This window comes from Callorhinchus milii, unplaced genomic scaffold (genome assembly GCF_018977255.1).
Source record: "Callorhinchus milii isolate IMCB2004 unplaced genomic scaffold, IMCB_Cmil_1.0 Scaffold21, whole genome shotgun sequence".
NCBI classification, from domain to species: Eukaryota; Metazoa; Chordata; class Chondrichthyes; order Chimaeriformes; family Callorhinchidae; genus Callorhinchus; species Callorhinchus milii.
In genome coordinates this window covers 2,655,426-2,683,187 of record NW_024704762.1, presented here as the reverse complement: position 1 = coordinate 2,683,187, position 27,762 = coordinate 2,655,426, and the positions used below count along the sequence as shown (strand labels likewise).

The following is a 27,762-nucleotide window of genomic DNA, read 5'->3' as shown; positions in this document are numbered from 1 at the left end:
GCCTACAATTTTCAAATATACAGCAAATATTTATATATATTTATGTATATTCATTCTATCCGGTGGTCACAGGGAGCTTCCGGTTAGCGGAAGATTCTAAATCAATTCTGGTCAATTTCAGGTACATTTCATTGCAAGATCAGCACCGTTGGGATAACCAAATGCTTTAGGTGGAAGTTGTTAGTGCTTCAAACACACACAATGATTGCCAGTAGTCACATTGTAAAGTCAACGCACGTAGTGATTCATTTTCAATCAAATCCTTGAGTCAGCCACTAAAAGTAACGCTCTCTTTCCCCTCTTTCAACACCCCACCCCCACTGCCCGCCACCCACCCTCCCCCAAAGCAACCATAATGAAAATTAAACCATTTCATGCCATATTTTCTTTGCTTTAAAATCAACTTATTCTAAATTTATTTCTATTTACAGCAAGATGTGGGGGTTTCGTTTGCTTGTTAAAATTAATCTCTGTGCAACCTTGCCCGTACCCTCCCACTATTCAGTTGTGCAGGAAGTACAATGGCTGTCAAAAGTCCATTCAATTATCAGTCATTAAGTCCCTGGTGACTGGAGGATTTGGTGACAGAAACCGATGCCTAATTTGGACACTGGGCGCTCAAAAAAGTGCTCAACCTGTCCCATCTCTTCACTTCTCTTTAGTCTCTTCATGGATTCAACTTGGCCTTGGATTCGGAGGCTTCGATATACTTTCGTCTTTTCATCAGCTTTTCGTGGAGCTCCTGACTAGCATCTGCTGAAGTAATGAGAACAGGGTTTAACAATGATTTGATATAGCGCCTTATCACGTTGTTGTCTAACTGCCGAGTTTCGCCCACAAAATAATAATAATAATAATAATCCTTGCATTTGATATAGCACTTTTCACGTTGGGAGGACGTCCCAAAGCGCTTCACAGAATATACTGTAAAGTGAATTGACTGTATATTTGTGGGCGAACGCGGCAGCCAATTGCGCACAGCAATGTCCCACAAACAGTCGTAGATTGAAAATGACCAATTTATTATTGTTTTTGGTTTTGGAGGGATTATTATTAGGCTCTGTGTGGAGTAAGGAAACTTGCCCAAGGTTTCGCCCTCTGCCTGGAATTGAACTCAGGTCTCTCACTTGCAAAGCGAGTGCTCTAACCACTGAGCTACAGGACTCCACATATACAGTCAATTCACTTTATATCACTTTATAGCATATCCAGGCACCTTAGGACGTCCTCTCAATGCGAAAGTCGCTGTCTAAATGTACTTTTGTATTCTATCAATATAGAATTACTTTAAATCCATTTAAAAGTAATTAGGTCTTAGAACTTGTTAGAGTTAACACATTTTTCAAATATACTTTAAATATCTGATATTACTAGCATATTATGTTGATAATACAGTAAAACTCGCATAAGTTTTACCTTTATAAATCGTATGATCGCCTAAATCATACAGGTACCCAGGGCCCATTCCATTTCCTATCAAAAAACACTTAGATTTCTTTGCACTACACATATTTTATAAAGTAAATCATCTCCTAACCCTTCCACCGTACTTACCAATTGCATTGAAGTCCCCATGCGGGGTGTACATTATTGATTAATAATAATCCTTGCATTTGATATCACGCCTGATCACATCGTCGAGATGTCTCAAAGTGCTTCACAGAATATACTGTAAAGTGAATTGACTGTATATTTTGTGGGTGAAACGCAGCAGCCAATTGCGCACAGCAACGTCCCACAAACAGCCGTGGATTGAAGTGACCAAATTAAATTGGATATGGTACGACTTGTGCACGTTTGCTTGTAACTCGCACTTCACGTAAATCATATGAATTTGTTATGGTCCCGACTGATATAACTTGCATGAGTTTTACTGTATAACATCTTACCTGTGGATAAACCAAAAATGTCTTTTGAGACTTTTGGAGGTATAGGGGGAATCGACCTTTCTGGGTAATCTGAAACAGAAGGACAGCCAGAGATAAAATTTAGACCTTCCATTATAATATTACTACTTACATTTGATATAGCACCTTATCACGTCTTCGAGACGTCTCAAAGCGCTTCGCAGAATATATTGTAAAGTGTAGTGATTGTATACTTTGTGGGTGAAACTCGGCAGTCAACTGCACACAATGGTGTCCCACAACATTTATAAAAAAAATTTTTAAAGGAATTATTGCCCCCGGAAAATCGATCCACCAATCCACTAAAAGCCGAGTTCCTACAAGGAAAACTGCTCGGTAAACAGAGGAGTGTGGAGTAAGCCAATTTGCCTAAGGTGTTGCCCCACCCTCTAGATTGCGAGTGCTCTAATTACTAAACTACGGGACTCCATGGCATTACGGCAGAGAATATCTTGTAATGAGATGTGCGTTATTGTAACACTTATTGTAAGTGTCGCTCAGTAACTCATGGAACAGCGCTAGATTGCAGCTCTGACACAACCCAGATCCACACACGTATGAAACCCAGACACACGATCCCAGGTGGGGTCAGTGACGCTGAGAGATGAGCTGCGGGTTCTGACTCTCAGTAAAGTCCCAGTAAAGCCAGATACCAGGGATGAGAGACTTTAGTTGCGTGTCGAGACTAGAGAAGCTGGGATTGTTCTCCTTAGATCAGAGAAGGATAAGGCGAGATTTAATAGAGGTGCTCAAAATTATGAGGGGTTTTGATAGAGTAGACAAGGTTCCACTGCTTCCACTGGCTGGTGGGTCGGTACAACAACAACAACAAAATTACATTTATAGAGCGCCTTTCAATCGGGAGGACAGTCCCAGCTCTTTGGAAGAGCTACCTAATCAGTTCCAATCAGTGGAACTGATTAGGTAGCTCTTCCAAAGAGCTGGCACAGGCACGATGGACCAAATGACCTCCTTCTGTGCTGTAATATGATTCTGCAATAAAGCTTTCACGAGAGAGAGAGGGGGAGGGGGGGGAAATCAGTCTGCCAGGCTCCGTAGTGAAAGGCGCTGTGTAAGTAAACATTTTCTTTTTATTGAGAAATCAAAGGGGAGTTTTTCTGCTCAGCATAAAATGCCTCGGGTCATGTGGTTGTTTGTGCAACCGTGTCGAACAGTCCACTCTGCTGACTCTAATAAAAGGTAAGTCCGTGTGACTTTACACTGGTCCCCATGGGAATTAATGAGCTTCTCCTCTCAGGAAGGAATCCGGACTTTGGTTAAATAGCAATAAAGATACACTCCAAGGCCTGAACCTGGTAATGATTCACCAGCTGTGGACTGACAGGACTGTGTGCAGTTCTCCTCAAACAGTACACAGATCCACTACCAAATCCAGGAAACCTCACTGCACATCAAACAGGAGGAGGGCAAAGAACAGCAGTGCTCAGTGTAGTGCTGGTTGTAAACTCTCTGAGATTCTAGCCTGTGTGAAGGGTGTTATCTAAATGCAAGTTGTTGTTGTGCAGAAGGTGCTGAAGAGGGCCCAGGAGTAGAAACCCAGCTGACTTCCTCCTCCTGGACCGTGGGGGCTAATTTAGCCTCCGCAACACAGCTTTAACTGAGATCTGCAAACTCCCGGTCTGCCCACTTCCCCAGTCAGAATCTAAGATCGTTCCCAGTATATTTGGCTGAGAAAAATCTTACCGTCAGGACGATCGGGGGGTGCAGGACTCGGTTTACTTGGACGAAGTGCTTTCTTTCCTGTGGAGAAAGGCGTTTTCCCAAAGTTGATGAGTATCCGAGCTGTGGGTTGTAGAGGGAATGCAACAACAGCAACAACCTACATTTGCATGGCGTCTTTCAAGTCGGAAGGACGTCCCATGGTGGTGCACAGTTAAAGATTTGGACCCAAGCTGGGGGTTGGGATCAGGAGAGCTGCACGGCAAGGGAGGGTGGGGTAGGAGGGCGCCAAGGAGGACCTTGAAGGAGTCACGGGAGAGGATGAGGCAAAGGGATTTACGGGATGCACCACAAACAATAAGTATAGAGTTTACTTTGCCTCCTCATCTCCCCATTGTGGTGAAACCAAGGCTCATTGCACAATCTCCTCCTCCGCCAATGCACTCTCACCTCGGAGTCCGAAGGTTCTGGGTTCAAGTCCCACATTAGGACTTGAGATCATTCCAGTGCAGTGCGAGGGGGAGCACTGCATTGTTGGAGGTGCTGCCCTTCACATGTGCCCGTTACACTGAGGTCTCAGGTTCAGGTGAACGTCAAAGATCCCATGGTAATGCCATGACAAGACAAGAGAGTGCTGCCTGAACGTCCGAGCTGCAGGTGGGAGCTGATGGGGATGGGGAAGGGAAAGATGACCGAAAGAGCGGTCACAGAGATGGACCTCGAACTTTGAAAAGTCGCAAACTAAATGCATTCAGGCTTCCAAAACGTTAAAATGGGCATCAGCTAATCCCTACTTGACGCGTTTCCTCCTCACCCTCTTCCTTGGGGTTATTCCAGTTCTGTAGGCTTCGACTCTTCACCCGAGTTTCTCAACAGAATGAAGAATTAAATAGAAATAGGAGGAGGCCATTCAGCCCCTCGAGCTTGTTCGGCCTTTCTACAAGATCATGGCTGATCTGGACCTCAAGTCCAAATACCTGCTCTTGTTCTGTATCCTTTAATACCCTGACCTAACAAATGTCTATCCACCTCAGTCTTGACAATGTGAATGGATCCAGCATCCACAGCCTGTTTGGGGAGAGATTTCCAGATTTCCACTGCCCTTTAGGTGAAAAACTACCCCCTGATTTCCATCCTGAATAGCCTGGCTCTAATTTAATGATGATGCCCCTCCTGGTTCTGGATTCCCCCATCGGAGGAAATAGTTTCTCTGTAGCAAAACAACCCCTCGACCTTCTAAACTCAAGGGAACACAGACCTGGTTTACGCAACCTGTCCTCATAATTTAACCCTTTTAGCTCCAGTATGATTCTGGTGAATCTGTGTTGCACCCCCTCCAGAGTCAATCTATCCTTACCTGGCTTGGACGGTGGTGAGGGGCCGGTATTGGCTGCTGGAAGCTCTTCGTTGATGACTTCCCCGCTCTCGTTGTCCCTTTTCAAAATGGCTGGAAGGAGCAGCACAGAAAGTAGGGCAGTGTTACAATGGTGATAGTTGTATTGTTCCTCTCTGTTCACTGCCAACACAATAGCTGGTCCCTACAGGACTGAGGAACCATTCAACTACCGGCCACAGGTCTTGCTTGATGAGGCGGGGGGGGGGGGGGGGGGGGGGGTGGGGGGAGAAGCTTATGATTTTCAGAAAAGAATATTAATCCAGGAACACACACATTCTCTCCTTCACACGTCATGATCTCTTGGACAGTATCAGAATATAATATACGTCAACCTTGCAGAGACATCTCTCTCTCTCTCGCCTTCAGATTAGAAGGTTGTGGGTTCAAGCCCCAAATTGGGACTTTGAACTCATAGTCCAGGCTGACGCTCTAATTCATTGCTGGAGATAAGGCAATCTTGTAGGAGGTGCCGTCCTTAGAAAGACTGAGGTTAACGATCCCGTAGAACTGCGTGAGAACAGAAGGGAGTTTCTCCTGGTTCCTTGGCCAACAATTCCCCAGTTTAAATAAATAAAATAATTCTTATGTTTCATTGCAGCGCCTTCCGGGTCAGGAGGGTATATCAAAGCGCTTCACAAATGCCTACCATAAATTGTAGCCGCTGTGTTTTGCAGGCGAACGGGGCAGTCAATTTACACAGTTTATCCTGGATGTTCACTCTACGGTTGTTTGTGGGATGTCGCTGTGTGCAAGATTATCTGCCCCATTCACCTACAAAGTACACATTCACTACACTTTAAGGCAAGTCCTGTGAAGCGCTTTGAGTCAACCTCCTGACGTGAAAGTAGCTGTAACAAAATGCACAGATTATTATTATTATTATTAGATATTGAGACTGGACCCATTTATCTAAGTCACGGTAGGAAGGGAGCAAGTCTGATTGTACGGCAAGTCTAGAAGTGGCAGGAAATCTTTTAAACGCTGTATGGGATCGGGAGGTGGACAAACGTACTCAGATGCTCCTCGTAATCCTGGGAGTTGTCTAATGGCTTGAGAATCCCGTTGGTGTACTTCACAAAGTGGTCGATCACGCCCTGGAGACTGCTCTGCAAGATCTGGAAAACACCAGAGATTCGCGCCCGTTAGGGTCAGGAGCAGATCATTCAGTCCACCAACTGTTACGCTAATTGTCAAATGGCGGCATATCTTTCAGTCTCATCACTTCAAACATGTCCATGGTCACCCCCCAACACCCCTACCCCAGCCCCCCCACCACACCCACCCCCTCGCCGTCTCCCGGTGTCCAAGCCAACCCGCCCACATGCAGTGCTCCGAGACACTGTCCTGCCTATTCTCCGTATCCTTTTACATCCCACGTAACCACCTCCCTTTGAGAACATCATCATTTGTTTCAGTATCTGCAGCGTTCCTGGGTAGAGAGCCTAACGTCCTCACCACCTTTTGTTTGCCGAAAGATTTTCTAATGTCACTTTTGACCACTTTAGCTCCAATAACCCTCTAGACTAGACTAGACAATTCAGCGGAGTCCTGCGAGAGGTGCTGCATTTGTCGGAGGTGCCGTCTTTCGGATGAGACGTTAAACCCAGGCCCCGTCTGCCTGTTCAGGTGGACGTCAAAGATCCCGTGACACTATTCAAACCGAGAAGAGAGTTTCTCCCAGTCTCCTGGCCAATAAAGTCCCCCAGATAAAATTGGTCGTTTGTGTTTTTTGTGGGACGTCGCTGTGCGCAAATTGGCTGCTGCGTTCGCCCACAAAATACACAGTCACTACACTCTACAGCCAGATCCTGTGAAATGCTTTGAGGCATTTTGACGACATGATCAGGTGCTATTTAAATGCAAGAGTTATTTGTAATTAGTTAACAATAAAGCACAAAGACAACTTGCGCCCTTCACGTGGGGGATAGCGCCCCGGAGCGCTTGACAGGGGCAGAATCTGACTCCAAACCGGGGGGGGGGAGGGAAAGTGACCATAGGCTCGATCAAAAAGGAAGGTCTTTAGGCGGGAAAAAGAAGCATCTCTGAGCAGCTTTGCTCACTGACCCCTTGATCAACGTCGATGATGTACCCGTTGTCACTGCAGCGAACCCGGTAATGCCTCACACTCACAACCCTGAAACCAAACGTTAATAAAAAAATCAGCACCGTGTCCCGAACCAAAACAGTTAAACCCCACCATCACCATCACCACCACCACGACAACAACAACTTGCATTTAAAGAGCGCCCCTCGCGAAGTGTAGCGTCCCAGAACGCTCAACAGTGGCCGAGCCACTATAACAAACACCCTTTTTTTTAAACCATCCCATCTCCAAGACCCAAATTTTGCACCTTTTTGACGGCCAAACCTTATTATAGCAAACACCCTGATACAACAATCTTTGCTGCCGGTCCAGAGGAGGTTTGTTATAGTGAGGTTCGACTGTACCAACAACCAGCCCATGGCAGCTCCACCCTTGATCCTATTGTTATTCTCGGTGTCACCATCTACTCCGAGGCCCAACTAATTCTCAGTCTTTTTGTCTTAAAATTAGTTTTTTTTTAAAAAAAGCCAAAATATAAAACCCCAAAAATCGAAAATTCTTAAATTCGTTTTTCTCCAAAAAGAATGACTTTCAGAATATTCCCCGATTCTGAGCAATTTTCATTTCATGACAGCAGAATCCTCACCCCCAACAGTAGGTATTGATCCAAAATTGAAGCCTCTCTTTTCTTACCCATTGACCACTTGCCGCACTGTAATTGAGAAGTTCTTGTTATCACTTCCCGGCCTCAGGAGGATGTTCCCGAGCTCAGAGTTCCTCTCCAGAACCATCTCGGCCTCCACCCTCGAGACTTTATGGTAACAACTGGAAGAGAGCATTTGTCCATGCGTCACTCACTAAGGTAGTTGAACAACAGCTTCAGGTTCATTTGTAGGAACTTTCAGCCCCTCGAGCCTGGGGCGTCCAGTATACATGTGTCCGTTGATACATGTAGCAATGTTTTATTTTCCACTTTGGAATATGAAATTAACCAACGCAAGACCCCAGTATGTACACCACATTGAAATTTGCTTTGACCACCCTCCCCAGTCTCCACTTGCTGACGTGTCAGCCTGGCTCAGTTGGTAACACCCTTCCCTCTGGGTCAGAAGGTTCCGGGTTCAAGCCCCACGTCGGGAATTGAACTCATTGTCTAAGTTTAGCTACTGGACAGTTCCATGAAAAGAATGGGAAGAACAGCCACATGTCTGTACCTGGGGAGGGTATTTTCCACATCATCGTAGAAGTCCTGGCTGGATTCTTGTTCCTGCTTTCGTGGAGGAGAACTAATGGTTAACTTGGCTCTTCGGTCTATCTCCTCGTCTCTCATGGCGAGGAGTCTCTGGATTTGTCCGGGAAGGAGACTCAGTTTGGGGATTTCCAACTGCAAAAAAACAGTATGCAATTAATGTAAGATGCTCCCACTCCCCTCGGCTCAGCTCCACCAGCGACATAACAAACAATAATAATCCTTATATAGAAGCGCTTTGTGGAGTCCTGTAGCTCAGTGGGTTAGAGCACTCGTCTCGAAAGCGAGAGACCTGGGTTTGATTCTTGGCAGGATGAAATGTTGAGGAAGGTTCCCTACTTTACACGTCTCCGTTTACCTCGCAGTAACGACGACAACTTGCACTTATATAACGCCCTTCATGCAGGGTAGCGTCTCAGAGCACTTAACAGTCTCGGAGCCTGACTCCGAGCCAGGGTGAGAGAGGGTTGGTGGCCGTAAGCACAGTCGAAGATGAAGGTTTTCAAGCGGGTCTTCAAAGAGGGGAGAGGGGGGGGGCAAGGCGGAGGGATTGAGGGAGAGTGTTCCAGAGTTTCAGGGCGTAGTGGCTGAAAGTGCGACCTCCAATGGTGGGGCAGCAAAGGGTACGAGGGACGAGCAGGAGGCCGGTGAAGGTCAAGCGGAGGCGCCAGGTGGTGGATTGGGGAGTGAGGAGGTCGGAGAGGTAGTGAGGTGCCAGAGAGTGAAGGGATTTGAATGTCTTGAAGTCGATCCGTTCGGTGTTCCATGTGTTTCACGACGCCCGGCTGACCCCCCAAAAGAAAGATCCAGTGGAAATCTCCAGCGCAGAATTCAGCCCAGTTTTTATTCTCTTGAACAAAAAAAAATTCTACATTAAGTGGTGCTGAGGAGCCAGTGGAGCCTGGGCCAGAACTAGTGAGATGTGGGAACGGAGTTTGGTCCGGGTCAGTATGCGGGCAGCAAAGTTCTGAATGAGCTGGATATTTTGGATAGTGGAGCTGGGGAGACCAGCAAGGGATGCGTTACAGTAATCCAGCCGAAAACCTCGTGCATGCTTTGGGGTAAGGTACGGTCGGAGAGGTGGAAGAAGGCGATCCTGGTCAGTAACCAGATGTGGGGGAGGAAGGACACCTGGGGCTCGAAGTGGACGCCTAGATTGCGCACTGGTTCGGTGAGTGTGAGGGAGAGCCCAAGGAGGTTGAGGAGTGTAGATCCACAGGAGTGAAGATGTTGACGGGAGCCAAGGAGTATAGCTTCCGTCTTGTCCACATTCAGCTGTAGGAAGTTTGTACTCATCCAGGCCCTGATGTCTGCCAGACGAAGCTGATAGAACATCGGGGGGACCTGGAGTTGGTGCTGGAGGAGGCAATGTGATTTGTGTGTCATCTGCAAACAGGTGGAAGTTTACCTTGTGTCTGCGGATGACATCGCCCAGAAGGAGCATATGGTTGAGGAAAAGAAGAGGCCAAGGATGGGGCCCTGGGGTATCCCGCAGGTGACCAGGCGGGAGCAGGAGGAGAAACCATTTGCCGAGATGAAATGGAGGCAGATGGTTAAGTAGGACTTGAAACATGCGAGTGGAGTCCCACTAAGGTGTAAGAGGGAGGAGAGGCAGTGGAGGAGGATGACGTGGTCGACTGTGTCGAACGTGGCAGAGAGATCCAGGAGGACGAGGAGGCAGAGGGATCCTGGTCACAGGTAGAGAAATGTCGTGTAATGTAAGTTTGCCAAGCACTGTCTCTGTGCTGTGGGCAGTCGGGGCGAAAACCAGACTGCCGGGGCTCGAGGAGAGAGTGGGGGAAGAGGTGTGAACGAAGTTGAGCTGCAATAGTGCATTCCAGGACTTTGGCAAGGAAGGGCAGGTTGGAGTGTGCGAGATTAGAGGGATCAAGGTAGTTTTTTTTGAGGAGGAGTGTGATAATAGTAAGTAGGAATCTGGTTGTTAGTTGATTGGCGGATCGCTTTTCTGAAGGTAATAATCCCTTCAAGAAAAAAAATAATGATAATAGATTAGTCACTTCAATCCACAACTGTTTGTGGGATACTACTGTGTGCAATTGGCTGCCGCGTTTCGCCCACAAAGTATATGCAGTCAATTCACTTTACAGTATATTCTATGAAGCACTTTGAGAACAACAGTAAACTGAGATTACATAGTGCCTTTCACATCAGGCGGACGTGCCAGGGACAATGTCAGCTCCCTGAACCTTAATAAGTTACTTTTCCAGATAAGCATATGACCCTCGTTCACGTCATAAAACAGCAGAGGGTTTCAGGGGGAAATAAACCAGGGGGGATTTACTGAAATTATTTACATATGGGACCAGAATGCAAACCGGAGTTTATACGAGAGCAAAGCCCGTTTCAAACCTTTACTCATTCATGCTATCGGCATTTTTGAAAAATAAGCTAATTAAATGTACAATGTTAGACGCAGCCCTCACTCAGCGTGGGTCACAAGTGTCGCGTCTGAACGAGCCCGAGGGGATAATAGAGGCATGTGTAGGTGGGATACACGGAACTCTGTTTGATATGGATACTCTTTAGTAATACTATAATCCTTGTGTTTGATATAGCGCCTTACCACGTCACTGAGCCGTCTCAAACGCTTCACAGAATATACCGTAAAGTGGAGTTACTGTACGTTTTGTGGGCGAAATGCTGCAGCCAATTGCGCACAGCAGCGTCCCACAAACAGTCGTGGATTGAGTGACCACATTTGTTTTAAAAATAGGGATTATTATCCCCGGAAAAGCAATCCGTGCCAATCGACTAATAACCAGATTCCTACTTACTGCTAGGTAAACGCAGGCGTATGGAGTAAGGAAACTTACCTAGGGTTTCGCCTTGCCAGGGAATCTTTACCCAGCTCCTCTGGCTTGTGAGGAGAGGCAAGGACTCCAACCAATAGGCTACAGGACTGCACTACTCTCAAGCAATATCAGCATCTCAGCTATCCAACATCTGACTGATCCCTCCCCTTCTCCCCCCAAAAAGCAAGCTTACCTTTACGACTGTGTGAATGAACCCTTTCCATTCTTCTCGTGCCTCCACACTATCCATCTGCAGAAGAAAAGACAGGCAGACGTATAAAACCTTCAACGTTCTTCAAGGTCACAACCTAACTGACTGCAGCTTCGCCCACAAAACACAGTCACTGCACTTCACAGTATATCTTGTGACCCTCTTCTCAAAGTGAAAGGTGCTGTTCCAAATGTAAAGATTATTTTTAGATTCCTATTGGATTTTGTGACAGGCTTTTAGCCAAGTTGATAGGGGGGGGTCAGTAACTGGGGGACATAGTGATAAGATAGCCACAAGAACAGCGAAAGGGGAATTTAGGAGGGATTTTCCACCCAGAAAATAGTTGCGGTGTGGGACGCCTTGCTGAGTAGGATGGTAGAGACAAAGTCCATCATAGCTTTCAAGAGAGAGGATTGCGCTGTAGATTTCTATGTTCCTAAGTCTTACCCTTAACTTCAGTTTTCTGCGTTTCAGCCTCAATGTGAGTTTGGCTCCAGGCTGACTCTTGTCCTTGTTGTCATCTTCCATTGAAATAAACTCATCGAGATCCACTCTCTCAAGGTACTGAAAAGACAGAGACCATCAGAGAGTTTGAGCATCCACAGGCATGGCAGGGCGACGCGCCTTGAACTAAGCCATTGGTCTTAGCCTGCAGGTCATTTTATATTAAGGGGGTGCAGGATTGTTGGGGGGGTGGGGGGGCGGTGGAATCATTACTAATTTGGAATGTTGAAATTTAATAATAATAATCCTTGCATTTGATATAGCGCTTATCACGTCTTCTCGACGTCACAAAGCGCTTCACAGAATATACTGTAAAGTGAATTAATTGTATACTTGTGGGTAAAATGCAGCAGCCAATTGCCACAGCAGCGTCCCACAAACCACGGTGGATTGAAGTGACCAATTTATTATTGCTTTTTTTCTTGAGGGATTATTATTAGGCTGTGTGTGGAGTAAGGAAACTTGCCCAAGGTTTCACCCTCTGCCTGGAATTGAACCCAGGTGTCTCGCTTGCGAGGCGAGTGCTCTAACCACTGAGCTACACTCTAAATTTGCAGTGTTTATTAACAGGCTACATTATGCTGACCCACCAGAGCTCTGCCCCAACCCGGTCAATATCTGCACCAGGGAACACGTGTAGGCCGAAGGGAATTCTAACTGGATTCCTCATTCCCTAACTCGTGCCAGTGTGCGGGGAGTGTAACTCACATGTGTACGGTTCAGTGTTTAAACCAATATACAAAGCTAATAATGTAACAGAACTCATAAACCCCACGCCAAGTCTTTCAGGAACTGTGTCAATTTTATCCAATCACGACGTGAGGGGGGGGCTGTTCAATGCTAGACGTTAAACTGAGGTCCTGTCTGCCTGTTCAGGTGGGTGTTAAACATCCCAACGGCGCTATTTGAGAAGAGAAGGGAATTTCCTCCAGCGTCCTGGACAACTATCCCCAAAATGAAATTGGTTACTCAACCCATGGCTGCTTGTTGGACATCGCTCTGCACAACTGATTGCTGCGTTTCACCCTCAAAATTCAGTGAATCCACTACAGTATATCCTGTAAAGCGTTTTGAGACATCTCAATGAGGTGATAAGGCACTTTATTAAATGCAAGGATTATTATTATTGTCCAGGCCTTAGAGGCAGAGCACCAAGGCTAATCCCCAGCAATTCCATGTGATTAATGGGATGTCTTCAGCAAACCAGCCTAACACATTGCTGGACTATATTGCTAAATCAGTTGAGTTTCGATGCCCAGATGCCATGGTCTGCTCTGGACAACCTCCACCTTGAGTACTGTATTCAGTTCTGGTTACTGTGACATAAGGGACCTCGCCAGGCACTAAAGGCAATGTTAAGGAGAGCAACGAGAATGATTTGTCGTGCTCCACCACTGTCAAGCGTTCCAGGATGCTACCCCACGTGAGGGGCGCTATATAAATGCAAGTTGTTGTTGATTCCCAGTGTTAGAGCAACGAGCAGTGAATAGACAAGTTAGGGCTCTTCAGTCTTGAGAAGACATCTCAGAGGGGACCTTATAGAGTTGCACAGGATAAAATTTTAAATGAGATTGAAAAAGTAAACCCAGAACAATACTTTAAGAACATAAGAAATAGGAGCAGGAGCAGGCCATTCGGCCCCTCAAGCCTGCCCCACCACTTAATAAAATCATTGCTGATCTTCTAATCTAATTCCATTTACCTGCCCTATCCCCATATCCCTTAATCCCTTTAATTTTTAAAAATCTATCAATCTCAGTCTTGATTATGCCTTTTGGGGTAGAGAATTCCATAAATTCACTACCCTCTGAGTGAAGAAATGTTTTCTCAACTCAGTTCTAAAAGGCTGACCTTTAATCTTGAGACTATGACCCCTAGTTTTAGATTCTCCAACCAGGGGAAACAGTCTCACACTATCTACCCTGTCAAGACCCTTAAGAATCTTATAGATTTCTCTAAGATCACGTCTAATTCTTCTATATTCTAGAGAATATAGGCCTAGTCTCCTCAACCTCTCCTTGTAGGCCAACCCCCGCAACCCAGGAACCAAACTAGTTGCACCCCCTCTAAGGCGAGTATATCCTTTCTTCGATAAGGAGACCAAAACTGCACACAATATTCTAGGTGCGGTCTCACCAAGGCCTATACAATTGCAATAAGACTTCCCTACTCTTGTACTCTAACCCCTGTGCAATAAATGCTAACATGCTATTAGTCTTTCTAATTGCTTACTGTACCTGCATACTAACTTTCTGTGATTGATGTACAAGGACACCTAAATCCCTCTGAATACTGACACTATCTAGTCTCTTCCCCTCTAGAAAATGATCTGATTTTATATTTTTTTCTACCTAGATGAATAACATTATATTCCATCTGCCAAATTCTTGCCCACACACATAACTTGTATGTATCCCTTTGCATCCTCCTTGTGTCCTCCTCACAGCTTACTTTCCACCAAGCTTTGTATCGTCCGCGAATTTAGATTAAGCTCTATTTCCTCATCTAAGTCATTGATGTAGACTGTAAACAGTTTAGGCCCAAGCACTGATCCTTGCGGGACTCCACTAGTCCACTACTCTCTTGACCCAAGCTGTTTTCCCAAGATGTTCCAAACCCCGTCCCCTTCTTTCCACTATTCCCGCTCAACCCTCCTCTCCCTCCGCCTCCCCCGACTCCTATCCCTCCTCGAGTCTCCCACGGCCTCCCTCTGCTCCTCCCTTCACATTCTTCATCGTGCCCACCGTGGTAGACATCTTCGGCTGTCCTACAACAGCCATCCTGACTGCCCCTTCCCCCAGTCTCGCTGCAAGACTCACCGGCCCTCACTCACGGGAGCCAAGCTTTCCTCCCTCACATCCCCATCCAACCTGCCTGCCCACCACCTCCCGCCCCTCATCCTCCCCACACTTCCACCACTAACTGTCCTCCGTATCGGTCTGCAGAACGTCCGCTCATTAACCAACAAGTCCCTCACAATCCATGACCTCACTGTCGAGGAAAATATCGACATCCTCGCCCTCACCGAAACCTGGGTCACCCACTAGTTGAGGCCACACCTCCAGGTTACACCTTTCACCAAACCCCACGGCCTAATCGCAGTGGCGGTGTTGTGGCTCTCATCTCCCGGTCCCCTCTCGGCCTTTCCCCTTACTCCTCCGGAATCTTGCCCTCCTTTGAACACCTTACCCTCTACCACCCCTCCAGGCTTTCCCCCAAAATCCTCCTTGTTTACCCAAGCCTTTCACCACCTTCCTCTCGGACATCTCCACCCTGCTATCTTCCCTCTCCCTCTGCTCTGAACGTTTCCTTATCTTGGGCGACTTCAACCCCCACTTCACCCCCTCCTGCTCTACCTCTGTCGACTTTTCCTCCCTCCTTTCATCCCTTAACCTCTCCCTCCTCATCCACTCCCCCACCCACGTCTGTGGCCACCCCCTTGACCTGGTGATAACCCGGGGCTTCACCGTCTCGGACATCACCATCGTCGATAAAGCCATCTCGGACCACCACTTCATCTCCCTTAAACCCTCAGTACCCCTTCCCCCTTCCCAACCCTTACACACTGTCCATGGAAAAAAATTTCCTCCCTCTCCCTCTCCACTTCCCTGGAGTCATCTGAATGCCTACACCTCTGGCCCTCACTAACCGATCTCCCCTCCTCACTCTCCTTTCTCCACAACTCCCTCTCCTCCATTCTGGACTCCCTTGCCCCCACCTCATACTCCCGTAAGTCCCCCTGGTACACCAGCCATCTCCTTTCCCTCAAGACACAAATGCAAGCTGCCGAACGTGCCTGGACCAAATCCAAACTAACGATTCATCAGCAGATTTGGCTTCACCACACCAAGATCTACCGCTGCGCTCTTGCCTCCGCCAAATCCTCCTTCTACTCCAAGTTTATCTTGGAGGCAAAGGACAACCCCCGGCTTCTCTTTTCCACCACAAACCGTCTCCTCCGTCCACCTTCCCACCCCCCACCCATCCTCTCCTATACTCCTTCGACCCTATCTCTTCCTCTTCCCTCACCACGACTGTCCGCAAACTCAAACCCACCACCCAGCTCCACCTTCAGGGCCCCCTCCTGTCCAATGTCATCAACCTCTTCCACCCCCCTAAATACAGCCGTCAGTACCCCCTTCCCGAAAAGACCTTCCTGGATCCATCCGTCCTCTCCAGCTACCGCCCCATCTCTAACCTCCCATTCCTCTCCAAGGTCCTGGAATGAGTTGTCGCGTCCCAGCTCCGCTCCTTTCTTTCTCACCATTTCCTCTTTGAACCCCTCCAATCCGGCTCCCACGCTGCACACAGCCCCCGGGGTCACAGTCACTAATGATATTCTGAACATCTGTGATCGGGGCTCCCTCTGCCTCCTTGTCCTCCTCAACCTCTCTGCCGCCTTTGACATTGTCGACCACTCCATCCTCATACACCGCCTCTCCGCTTTACTCAATCTTCACGGTCCTGCCCTTGCCTGGTTCGATTCCTATCTCTCTCACCGTCTCCACTTCGTTGCCTTTAACTGTTTCTCCTCCAGCCCCCGCACTGTCACATCTGGCATCCCCCAGGGCTCTGTCCTTGGCCCTCTCCACTTTAATATCTACATGCTCCCCCTGGGACATGGGGTCAACTTCCACATGTATGCGGATAACACCCAACTCTATCTTTCTGCCCCCACCCTCAACTCCAGGACCACTGCTGTCCTGACAGACTGCCTGTCGGACATCAGGTCCTGGATGAGGGCAAATTTCCTACAGTGGAATGTGAACAAGACTGAGGCCCTCCTGAGTGGCTCGCCCCAGCGCCTCAGCACCTCAGGCTCTGGCAGCATCAACCTCCATGGTTGCTCACTACAACTCACCAGCCAGTCAGGAACCTCGGTGTCTTGTTCGACCCTCAACTGTCTTTTCTCCCCCATATTCAAGCCATGACCCGTTCTGCCTTCCCTCACCTCCGTAACATCGCCCGACTCTGCCACCATCTCACCCCTCAGGCCGCTGAAACTCTTGTTCATGCCTTCATCACCTCCAGGCTCGACTATGCAAACCCCCTGCTTGTCGGCCTTCCCAACTCCTCCCTCCACAGGCTACAGATAATCCAGAACTCTGCAGCCCGTGTCCTCTCCCGTACCAAACGCCATGACCCCATCTCCCCCACTCTCGCCCGACTGCATTGACTCCCTATCCTTCAGAGGATCAGTTCAAGATCCTGCTCCTCACTTACAAAGCCCTCCATGGCCTCGCCCCATCCTACCTCTGCGACCTCCTAACCCCCTACCAACCCGCCCGCTCCCTCCACTCAGCCGGCTCTGGCTGCTCCATGTCCCCCGACCCACCCGCCCCAACATTGTCAGGAGAGGCTTCAACCATTCTGCCCTCAACTTCTGAAATTCGATCCCCCCGTCACTCCACCTCACCCCCTCCTCAGCCTCCTTCAAGTCCCGCCTCAAGACCCTCCCATCGGCCACCCCCCTTCCCCCTCCCCCCCCCCCCCGACCCCAGCTCGGGTCTGAAATGCTGTACTCTGTTCAGGGCCTTGGGATGTCCTCCCGACGTGAAAGGCGCTATACAAATGTAATCTTGTTGTTGTTTTCTGCCTGTTAACCACTCTTTGATCCATGCTAATATATTACCCTTAATTCCATGAATCCTAATCTTACGTAACAACCTTTAAGATGCACTGAGACGACAGAACAAGAGGAACAGGTTTAGAGTTGCAAAGGGCAATTGCAGCTCTGATTCCATGAAGATTTTTGTTTATCCAGAGGGTAAATAACTACCGGAACTGGTTGAGGCTAGGTCCCTGGGACTCATTTAAAAAGCAGCTCGGAGGACAGTAAAGTGGGTGTTCTGAAAAGAGGAGATTAAATGGATCAAAGGGCCTTTCTTTATCTGACCATCCTCTGTGGTGGACTAGAGCAGAGAAATACGATCTGATGTAGAGGTAGGTATTTTGCTCGTGCAATACAGTGCCTCCATTCTAATGGGCGAACCTTCATTTGCAATAGAGAAGCATATAGGCAAATGCTGATGGTAACTGAAGATAAATAGTGCGTGCAGGAGATCAGTGCAGCCTGGGTGGGTGACTTGCAGCTGGCTCCGATAGCAGGAGCAATAGGCAAACAATCACGTCAAGACATCTCAAAGTGTCATCGCTGGTACTGGTCACAGTAACATAAGCGGACTTCCGAAGCCCGAGAGGCCATGCAGTGGAGTGCAATGAGGATGATCTCCAGGGTTAGTTCAATGAGCTACGAACAAACATCAGATAAGCTGGGATTCTTTAGGCTCGAACAGAGGCATCTCAGAGGGGGCCTCATAGAGGTTTACAAGGATTGAAATGGGATTGAGAAAGTCAACTCAGAACACTTTCGGACGCACCGAGACATCAGAACAAGAGGAGACATGTTAACAACAACAACTTGCATTTATATAGTGCCAGGTAGAGTCCCAGAATGCCTGACAATGGCGGAGTTGACCCCGAGTCAGTTGGAGAGGGAAGAAGGGAGGTGACCGTAAGCTGATCAAAAGAAAGGTCTTACACAGGATTTGAAAGTGGGGAGAGAGGGGACAAGGTGGAGGGATTGGGGGGAAGAGAGTTGCAAGGGCCAATTTCCGGGCAGACACCCAGAACGTTTTTCTTTAGCCACAGGATAATTAATGACTGGAACAGGTTTGCCAGGAAGGGATGGTTGAGGGCAGGACACTTGGACTCATTTTAAAAAAGAGCTGGATGGGAGGATGGTGGTAGGGTGACTGTTCTAGATGGATGAGATCAGATGGGCTGAAGGGAATTCTTCACCTGAACCTCTCGTAAGAAGGCCGGGTCCTGGTGGTTGTGACCTACCGTTGGTTCCCTGCTGGTCACCTGGAAACACAGGTGGTTTCCTCGTAGCACCGTCCAGAACTTTTTGTAATCCTGTCAGAGAAGAGAAAAAATTGGCCATCAAACACAGACTGGAAATGTGAGACGTTATAATAATAATAATCAACAAAACTTGCATTTGTATAGTGCCCTTCACACAGGTTAGCGTTCCGGAACGCTTGATATATAATCTTTACATTTGATATAGACGTCTCAAAGCACTTCATAGAGTATACTGTAAAGTGAATTCACTGTATATTTTGTGGGCGAAACCCGGCAACCAATTGCGCACAGCAGAGTCCCACAAACCATCGCGGATTGAGTGACCAAATTATTATTTATGGAATTATTACCCTCGGAAAGCAATCTGGCAATCGACTAACAACTGGGTTCCTATTTACTGCTAGGTAAACAGAGGCGTGTGCAGTGAGGAAACTTGCCCAAGGTTTCGCCCTGCTGGGAATCAAACCCGGGTCCTTTTGCTTGTGCGGTGAGTGCTCTAACCATTAAACTACAGGAATATTTTAGCCTCTGATGTGTTCCAACATAAGAGGCTAAAACACCCAAGCCCATTCCTTCATGTCTGGAATGAATTAAGTTAACAAGCCGAGCCATGCAGTCTAGGAAGATTCCAGGGTCAAACACCTGGCTGTGCTTAGCTTATCTCAGTCGGGAGTGCAATTGGTCTTCACTGCCTGGTCTCCAGGGTGTCCACAAAGGTCTTGTTTCCCCCTTTATTTCCTCTCTCTTTTACAATGAATTTTTATTATCTGGTGCAGATGAGTCGAGTGTAACAACGTCTGATAGTTTATACCCTCATCAATTATCATCGCCAACACGTAATACCAAATGTGCTAACATTCAGATCAATGTTGAAAGTTCTGCCTGTTCAGGTGGACGTTAAAATATCCCACGGCACTGCTCAAAAAAAAGATAAAAGACGGGAGTTTCTCCTGGTGTCCTGGCCAACAATCCCTCCGGATAAAATTGGTCGCTCAGTTTATGGCTGTTTGTGGTATGATGATGTATGCAAATTGGCTGCTGCGTCCGCCTACAAAATACAATCACTGCATTGACTGCAGTTACCACATTGTTCCAGCCACTTCCTTCACTCAGAGAGCTTTGTGTCCCACACCCATCGGGGGACAGTCTTTCAGTCATTCCGTCTCGACTGTCTTCAATTCCGTTTCAGAATCTCTTCGTCTCATTGACGGCTCTTTCAGTCATCTTTCTCCTCCCTACCCCACCCTCAGCTCAGGTACCCATCAAGCATTGATATGAAGCTCTCTGAGACATGCCCCCAACATGAAAGACATTTTACAATGTAAATGTGTATTGTAATGGTGCTTTATCAAATGAAAATTTATCATCATCATCAATGACAAATTACATTTGCATAGCGCCTTTCACATCGGGAGGATGTCCCAAAGCGCTGGACAGTCAAGGATTTGGACCTGAGCTGGGATCAGGATTATTATTTTTGTTTTATTATCATTAAATGTCACAAAAATACAGGAGGAAGCGCAAGGAATTCGGTAGAATTAAGATAGAATCCAGTGCCTTAGGACGTCCACCTGACGTGAAAGGCGCTATACAAATGTACACAAATGTAGAAAGTAATCGGCCCCAACAAAAGGCTCAGAGGAGACAGTTTCTGGTTATGTTGTTCTTTGTGTCGCATTGCGATTCGGTCGCTGACAAATCATTTCAAGTTTCCCAACTATGTTAAACAAAGTGATTCTGATATATAAATAAACAAGTCGGTTTGAATGGATTTCGGGAAATCACACACTGAAAATGCCCTGAGGTCTGATATTCAGCCGATTAACCTGCCAACATGTACGTACATTCCAGAGAGAGATGAGTGCTCTTAATCTTAATCACTATCTTAATTTAGTTTCTTGGCTTCTGTGAACCAGCCAAGCTTTGCTTGGTAACCTTCGGGGTCTCAGCGAGGTTCGACCCCAAAATCCTCTGACCCCAAAGCGAGCAAAGCTGGGATTTTATATTTTGAAAAACGTTTTCACGCACACGGGCTGTGAAGTCATTGCACAAACAGCATCGTGTGTGGGTGTCTGTGTGTGGGTGCCTGTGTGTGTGTCTGTGTGTGTGTCTGTGTGTGTCGCTTGACATTCCAATTGTCCATTCCTGGACTATCGAGAGAAGCCAGAATATGAGGCGCTTTTGTTCCTTTCCCGGTTCATTGTTACATTAAACTGAGGTCCCCGATGCCTGTTCAGGCGGACATTAAAGACTTCACGACACGACTCGAAAGGAGATTCTCCGGGGGTCCTGAATAACAATCCCCCCACCTCGGTTTAACAACTCCACCATCCGACAACGCAGAACTCCCCCGTCACTGTATTGGAGTGTCATTCTAGACTATGAGATCAGAGTACCAATATGAGGCTTTAACCCACAACCATCATGAACCAGGCTGACGCACATACACCTGTGTTTCACAGAGGAATAAGCACTCCATGATGCTGCCCTGCATGAAGGATGCTACACAAATGCAGGTTGTTGTTTTCTTATAGAGTTTTCCTTTGGACAGTGAGAGATACTGAGTGAGGTGGAAAGGAGCAAGTGAAAAGGCGCCAAAGGCTGAGTTAAAGAGGTAGGTATCGTCGGCAGAAAGAGGAACAAATGGCATGGGAAAGAATGTTCTGGAGAGGCTGAAATGCCTCAGGAATGAGAGATCAGAAACAAAAACACAATGTTTGGGCCACAGCCAGAATATGTCATAAATCAGGTCGATCCACATACTCGGAGTCTCAAAGGAATGTGTCAGCAATAAAGAAGACCAACAGTCATTGGGACAATTCGTTTGCAATCCGAGAGTGTCCAAAAACTTTACAGAAATATACGACACTGACACACACCTTCCGACTTGAAAGGCAGAAGGTGTGGAACGCCTTGAAACTCTGGAACTCTCTCCCTCAATCCCTCCGCCTTGCCCCTCCCCCCCCCCCCCCCCCCACCTTAAAATCCCACCTAAAGACGTTCCTTTTTGATCGTGCTTACGGTCACCTCCCCCCCTCCCTCCCTCTCCCCTTGGCTCATTGTCAGACTCCGCCACTGTCGAGAGCTCCGGGACGCTGGGCTGGGTGAAGGGTGCAAGTTGTTGTTGTTGATATTAGATTGAAGGTTTTTTTTTATGATATTATTATTGTTGATGAAATCATACTCAGGCTGTAGGTGGGGCCACATCTGCCACGGCACCGTTTTGTACCACAAACAGCCCATTTGAGTGATCAATTTTATCTGGGGGATTGTTGGCCAGAGCTGGGAGAGAGAGAGAGACACTCCCTTGTCTCTGCCCATGCTGCGTGGGATCATTAAACAGTCGTCTGAACAGGCAGACAGAACCTTGGTTTGACATCTCATCCAAGCAATGGCTCCTCCAACAATGCCCCACTCGCTCCCCCAGCACTGCGTTGGGGCGTCAGCCTGGACTATGAGTCCCAAGTCCTGATGTGATTGATGAAGGTCCTCATCCATTATTTCAAATCTGTTGACCATCTCACCTACACCATCTCCCCCAGCCTCACTCATGCTGCTTCCTTCCAGCTCTGGTCTCCATCTCATTTCCTCACTCCCTCTGTCCCACAAGCAGAAGCCAAGCCTTCAACCTCCTCTCAAGCTCTCCCACAAAATGCTTTTGCCTTGTGCTCTCCTCCCCCTCCCCCTAGGGAAACCTCGGTCTTCGATCCTGCATTTGGTCATTACCAAGTACTATATTACCATTGCCATGCAGCCCACCTGTACATGGAAACTCCGGCACTAGATTGTTGGAATAGAATGCGCACTCTCTCCCCGGAGAGATGTATCCTGCTTTCCTAATTCCAGAAAGTATTAGGCGCAGGTTGGAAAAAGTAAAGGCTTGGGAATCCCAGAGTTTGCGTTTGGGTAACTACCCCCAATCCCTCCGCTTTGCCCCCTCCTTCCCCTCTTTTAGATCACGCCTAAAGACCTTTCTTTTCGACCGTGCTTATGGTCACCTCCTCCCTCCGTCTCTCGCTGTTAAGAGCTCCGAGACACTGCCCCGTGCGAAAGACGCTATATAAATGCAAGTTGGTGTTATTGCTGGAGTCTAACCAACTAAAACCACAAAGCTCGCCATTGAAAGCACTGTCTGACAAGCTTTCCCACCGCTTGTCCAGCTAGGACCACCCTACCTGTTAAGCATTTTGGGTTAACAAGGGCTGAGTGGGAGGATTCCTTGCCCCCAGTGACTTGGCTGCCGTTCCAAATCCTAACGTTGCATTTAACTATCTATCCCCAAGCTCTCTCTCACTCTCTCTCACTCACTCTCTCTGTAAAACTACACCCAAGGAAGAAAGTTTAATCGCTGACTTTCAATCGGAGTCAGTCCCTGGCTGGCTGACTGTTTCTTCGGGAGTTTCGTTTCAAACAAACTTCCAGAGACGTCGTCTTTTTGTTAAGTGAACGCCGCGTCGAAAAAAATAACGATCAATCCAAAAAGACCGAGTTGAGAACCGAAAAAAGGGATTTTTTTTATGATATTATTATTGTTGATGAAATCATACTCAGGCTGTAGGTGGGGCCACATCTGCCACGGCACCGTTTTGTACCACAAACAGCCCATTTGAGTGATCAATTTTATCTGGGGGATTGTTGGCCAGAGCTGGGAGAGAGAGAGAGACACTCCCTTGTCTCTGCCCATGCTGCGTGGGATCATTAAACAGTCGTCTGAACAGGCAGACAGAACCTTGGTTTGACATCTCATCCAAGCAATGGCTCCTCCAACAATGCCCCACTCGCTCCCCCAGCACTGCGTTGGGGCGTCAGCCTGGACTATGAGTCCCAAGTCCTGATGTGATTGATGAAGGTCCTCATCCATTATTTCAAATCTGTTGACCATCTCACCTACACCATCTCCCCCAGCCTCACTCATGCTGCTTCCTTCCAGCTCTGGTCTCCATCTCATTTCCTCACTCCCTCTGTCCCACAAGCAGAAGCCAAGCCTTCAACCTCCTCTCAAGCTCTCCCACAAAATGCTTTTGCCTTGTGCTCTCCTCCCCCTCCCCCTAGGGAAACCTCGGTCTTCGATCCTACATTTGGTCATTACCAAGTACTATATTACCATTGCCATGCAGCCCACCTGTACATGGAAACTCCGGCACTAGATTGTTGGAATAGAATGCGCACTCTCTCCCCGGAGGTATGTATCCTGCTTTCCTAATTCCAGAAAGTATTAGGCGCAGGTTGGCAAAAGTAAAGGCTTGGGAATCCCAGAGTTTGCGTTTGGGTAACTACCCCCAATCCCTCCGCTTTGCCCCCTCCTTCCCCTCTTTTAGATCACGCCTAAAGACCTTTCTTTTCGACCGTGCTTATGGTCACCTCCTCCCTCCGTCTCTCGCTGTTAAGAGCTCCGAGACACTGCCCCGTGCGAAAGGCGCTATATAAATGCAAGTTGGTGTTATTGCTGGAGTCTAACCAACTAAAACCACAAAGCTCGCCATTGAAAGCACTGTCTGACAAGCTTTCCCACCGCTTGTCCAGCTAGGACCACCCTACCTGTTAAGCATTTTGGGTTAACAGGGGCTGAGTGGGAGGATTCCTTGCCCCAGTGACTTGGCTGCCGTTCCAAATCCTAACGTTGCATTTAACTATCTATCCCCAAGCTCTCTCTCACTCTCTCTCACTCACTCTCTCTGTAAAACTACACCCAAGGAAGAAAGTTTAATCGCTGACTTTCAATCGGAGTCAGTCCCTGGCTGGCTGACTGTTTCTTCGGGAGTTTCGTTTCAAACAAACTTCCAGAGACGTCGTCTTTTTGTTAAGTGAACGCCGCGTCGAAAAAAATAACGATCAATCCAAAAAGACCGAGTTGAGAACCGAAAAAAGGGATTTTTTAAAAAAAGTTAAAGCACGGTTATGCTACAAAACGTTATTCTTGCGAGACTTGGCAGCCCTGAGCGCAAAAGGTAAACCCATCGCCAACTCAATAAAACTCCTGACCAACTCCCCTCCACAGCGCATAAAAAAAAAGTCAATGGCATAACAAATCATAACAAATCACATTGCAGAACAAAATCACAGTTACTAAAACAAGGGGAGAGAGGGGGGAAGATGAAGGGAGAGGGGGGAAGATGAAGGGGGGGGGGGAAGGGGGAGACAAACAACTGCAGTACAACAATGGAACAATCGAGCTCTCCAAAGGTGTATCAGGGGGGAGGAGGGGGAAAAAAACAAAGTCACCAATATATTAAAAAAATCTGTAGTTACTTTGGTTTCTGAGTCCTGTTTCTCCACAAATCCCTCGTAGTAGCCTGGGATGTGGCTGGCTCTGGATCGTGCTGGTGTGGCGAGGGTAACCTTAGGCAATGCCATGGCTGGCAGGGCTGGCAGGGCTGGCAGGGCAGGGGGCAGAGAGTGAGACAGGACTGGGGGGGCAGAGGATGGCACCTGTGGCTTCAGTGCCACTCAACGCAGTGTCAGTGCTGATGAAGGGAACAGCTGTGAAAATGTATCCACAGGGCGACCGGCGCCCCGCCCACTGCGGCGTCTGATTGGCGGGAGGCTCCCGGCCGCCTCCGCTGATTGGTCGGTGTCCACGTCAATCACCGGCCGCCCCCACCCCCCCACCTATCCCCTGTCAATCAAACGCCTTAACGATCATAATCATAATAATCATAATGACAATAATAATAATAATGACAATAATAATAATAATAATAATAACAATAGTAATAATAATAACAATAACAATAATAATAATAATAATAATAATCCTTGCATTTGATATAGCGCTTTTCACGTCGGGAGGACGTCCCAAAGCGCTTCACAGAACACACTGTAAAGTGAATTGACTTATATAATCTAATAGTAATAATCCTGGCTTTCGATATAGAGCCTTTCGCGTCTTCTCGACGTCCCTTCGCAGGGTATCGCCGTCGAGTCAATCGACTGTGGATTTGTGGGCGGAACGCGGCGGCCAATTGCGCAGCGCAATGTCCCCACACGAACAGCTTCGTGAACGTTCAACGTCATTGAACGTGACCGGTGTATTATTGTTTGGTTTTGGAGGGGTTATTATCAGAGAGGCGTGTGGGTGCGGAGTAAGGAAACTTGCGCAAGTTTAACCTGGCTTCTTGGAAAGTACCTTTAATTTCACCTCCCTTCCCCCCCACACACACCCCCCCCACCGCCTTCCTCCTGACTCGCACTCCACACCCCGTTCAGAGGTCAATTTACTTTATGTACTGCGGTTAGAGCGTTCGCCTCACAAGCGAGAGACCTGGCTTCGATTCCTGGCAAGGCAGGGCGAAACCTTGGGCAAGTTTCCTTACTCCCCACACACGCGCACACACACACACACACACACACTCTCACATATGCCTTGATAATAATCGCTCCCGAAAAAAAAAAGCAATATTGAAATTGGTCACTTCGATCCACGACTGTTTTCGGGGCCGCTTGCCGCTTTTCGCCCACAAATGTACAATCAATTCACTTTGCAGCATATTCCATGAAGCACTTTGAGACGTCGAGAAGATGTGATCAGGCGCAATGCCAAATGCAAGGATTATTATAGAGGTTTCATTCGATACCATTGAATAACTTTCAGGGGATGTGACACACATATCTGGCATATCATTAAGGATCAAGATCTGATCTTGTTTCTATAACATCCTCATTCTTCCCTGCTCTTATCTGTCAAGCAAATGATAATAATAATCCTCGCACCTCATGTCGGCGAGACGTCTCACAGTGCTTCGCAGGAATTACTGTAAAGTGAATTGACTGTATTGTGCGCGTGAAACGTGGCAGACAGGTTGCACACAGCAGTGTCCCACAAATAGCCATGGAGTGAGTGATTAATTTTATCTTGGGGATTTGTTAGCCAGGACACCGGGAGAAATTCTCTTTTCAAATAGTGCCATGGAACCTTTAACATCCACCTGAATAGGCAGACAAGACCCATGTTTAACGTCTCATCTGAAGGACGCATCCCTTGGTTGAGACATGGCATTAATAATAATAATCCCTGCATTTGATATAGCGCCTTATCAGATCTTTGAGACGTCTCAAAGGCTTCACAAAATACACTGTAAAGTGAATTGATGGTATATTTTGTGGGCGAAACGTGGCAGCCAGCAGTGTCCCACAAACAGTCGTGGATTGAATCGACCAATTTTTTTTTGAAGGAATCATTATCCCCGGAAAAGCGATCCACCAATCGGCTAACAAACGAGTTCCTACTTACTGCTAGGTAAACAGGCATTTGGAGTAAGGAAACTTGCCCAACATTTCACCCTGCCAGGAATCGAACCCAGGTCTCTCACTTGTGGGGCGAACGCTCTAAACCACCGAGCTTTTAAAGGATGTGCAATAAAACACATCCTTTAAGGGACAGGTATCACACGACTGTCCTCCTTGGAGCTGAACTGATTCCAAAGGTCTGGCAATGGAATGTCGGAATTGAGTGCGCCCTCCGTAGTGGTCTCTGAAGTCCGATTCAGGTTGGCAGACTCCAGGGCATTGCTGATGACAGACCAGTCAGCCTTGGCTCACTGGTAGGACTTGGAAGGGCAGACCAGTCACTGGGAGCAGGGATACTCCTAGTTCAGCTCCTGTTAATCCTGCAAGTCAAAGGGGAATGAGTGCACATTCTATTCCAGATCCAGGGAAAACTTCTATGAGTAGATGGTACAAGTGTGGAATTCTCAGCGTTTGATTTGGAGCCACTTAAGCTTCGTGCTGGGTTTCCATTCTTTCTGCGTGTGGTTTTTTTTTTGGGGGGGAGCAGACATCTCTGGCTGACCAAAAAAAAAACCCCACACACAGAAAGAATTAAGTGGCTCATAAACTGGCATTATTATAAAACCAACCTGCCTGCTAATTTGGGAGTTTCTTCCAAGGCAGGGAGAGAGGGGAGGTAACCGTGTGCACGATCGAAGAGGAAAGTCTTCAGGTGCGATCTGAAGAAGGGCGAGGATGGGGCGAGGTGGAGAAATTGAGATAAAACGTTAAACCAAAGTTCTGTTTCCCTGGTCAGACGAGACTCTAAAAACCCCCCTTGGCGTTACTCAAAAAGCAAAGTGATTACAAATACACAGTCAATGCA

The 27,762-nt window shown here is 47.5% G+C and overlaps 1 protein-coding gene across 1 annotated transcript; it reads right to left on the bottom strand.

Annotated features, from left to right (window-relative positions):
* Positions 1 to 390: 390 nt before the first annotated feature.
* Positions 391 to 25,140, bottom strand: stap2 (signal transducing adaptor family member 2). The gene is given in 12 exon segments (NM_001292843.1): positions 391 to 753; positions 1,890 to 1,958; positions 3,612 to 3,668; positions 4,945 to 5,034; positions 5,996 to 6,098; positions 7,048 to 7,117; positions 7,721 to 7,852; positions 8,242 to 8,411; positions 11,283 to 11,339; positions 11,748 to 11,864; positions 18,651 to 18,722; positions 24,921 to 25,140. Coding segments are annotated over 12 exon segments (1,128 nt in total). The 5' UTR covers positions 25,026 to 25,140; the 3' UTR covers positions 391 to 667.
* Between the last annotated feature and the right edge of the window lie 2,622 nt (positions 25,141 to 27,762).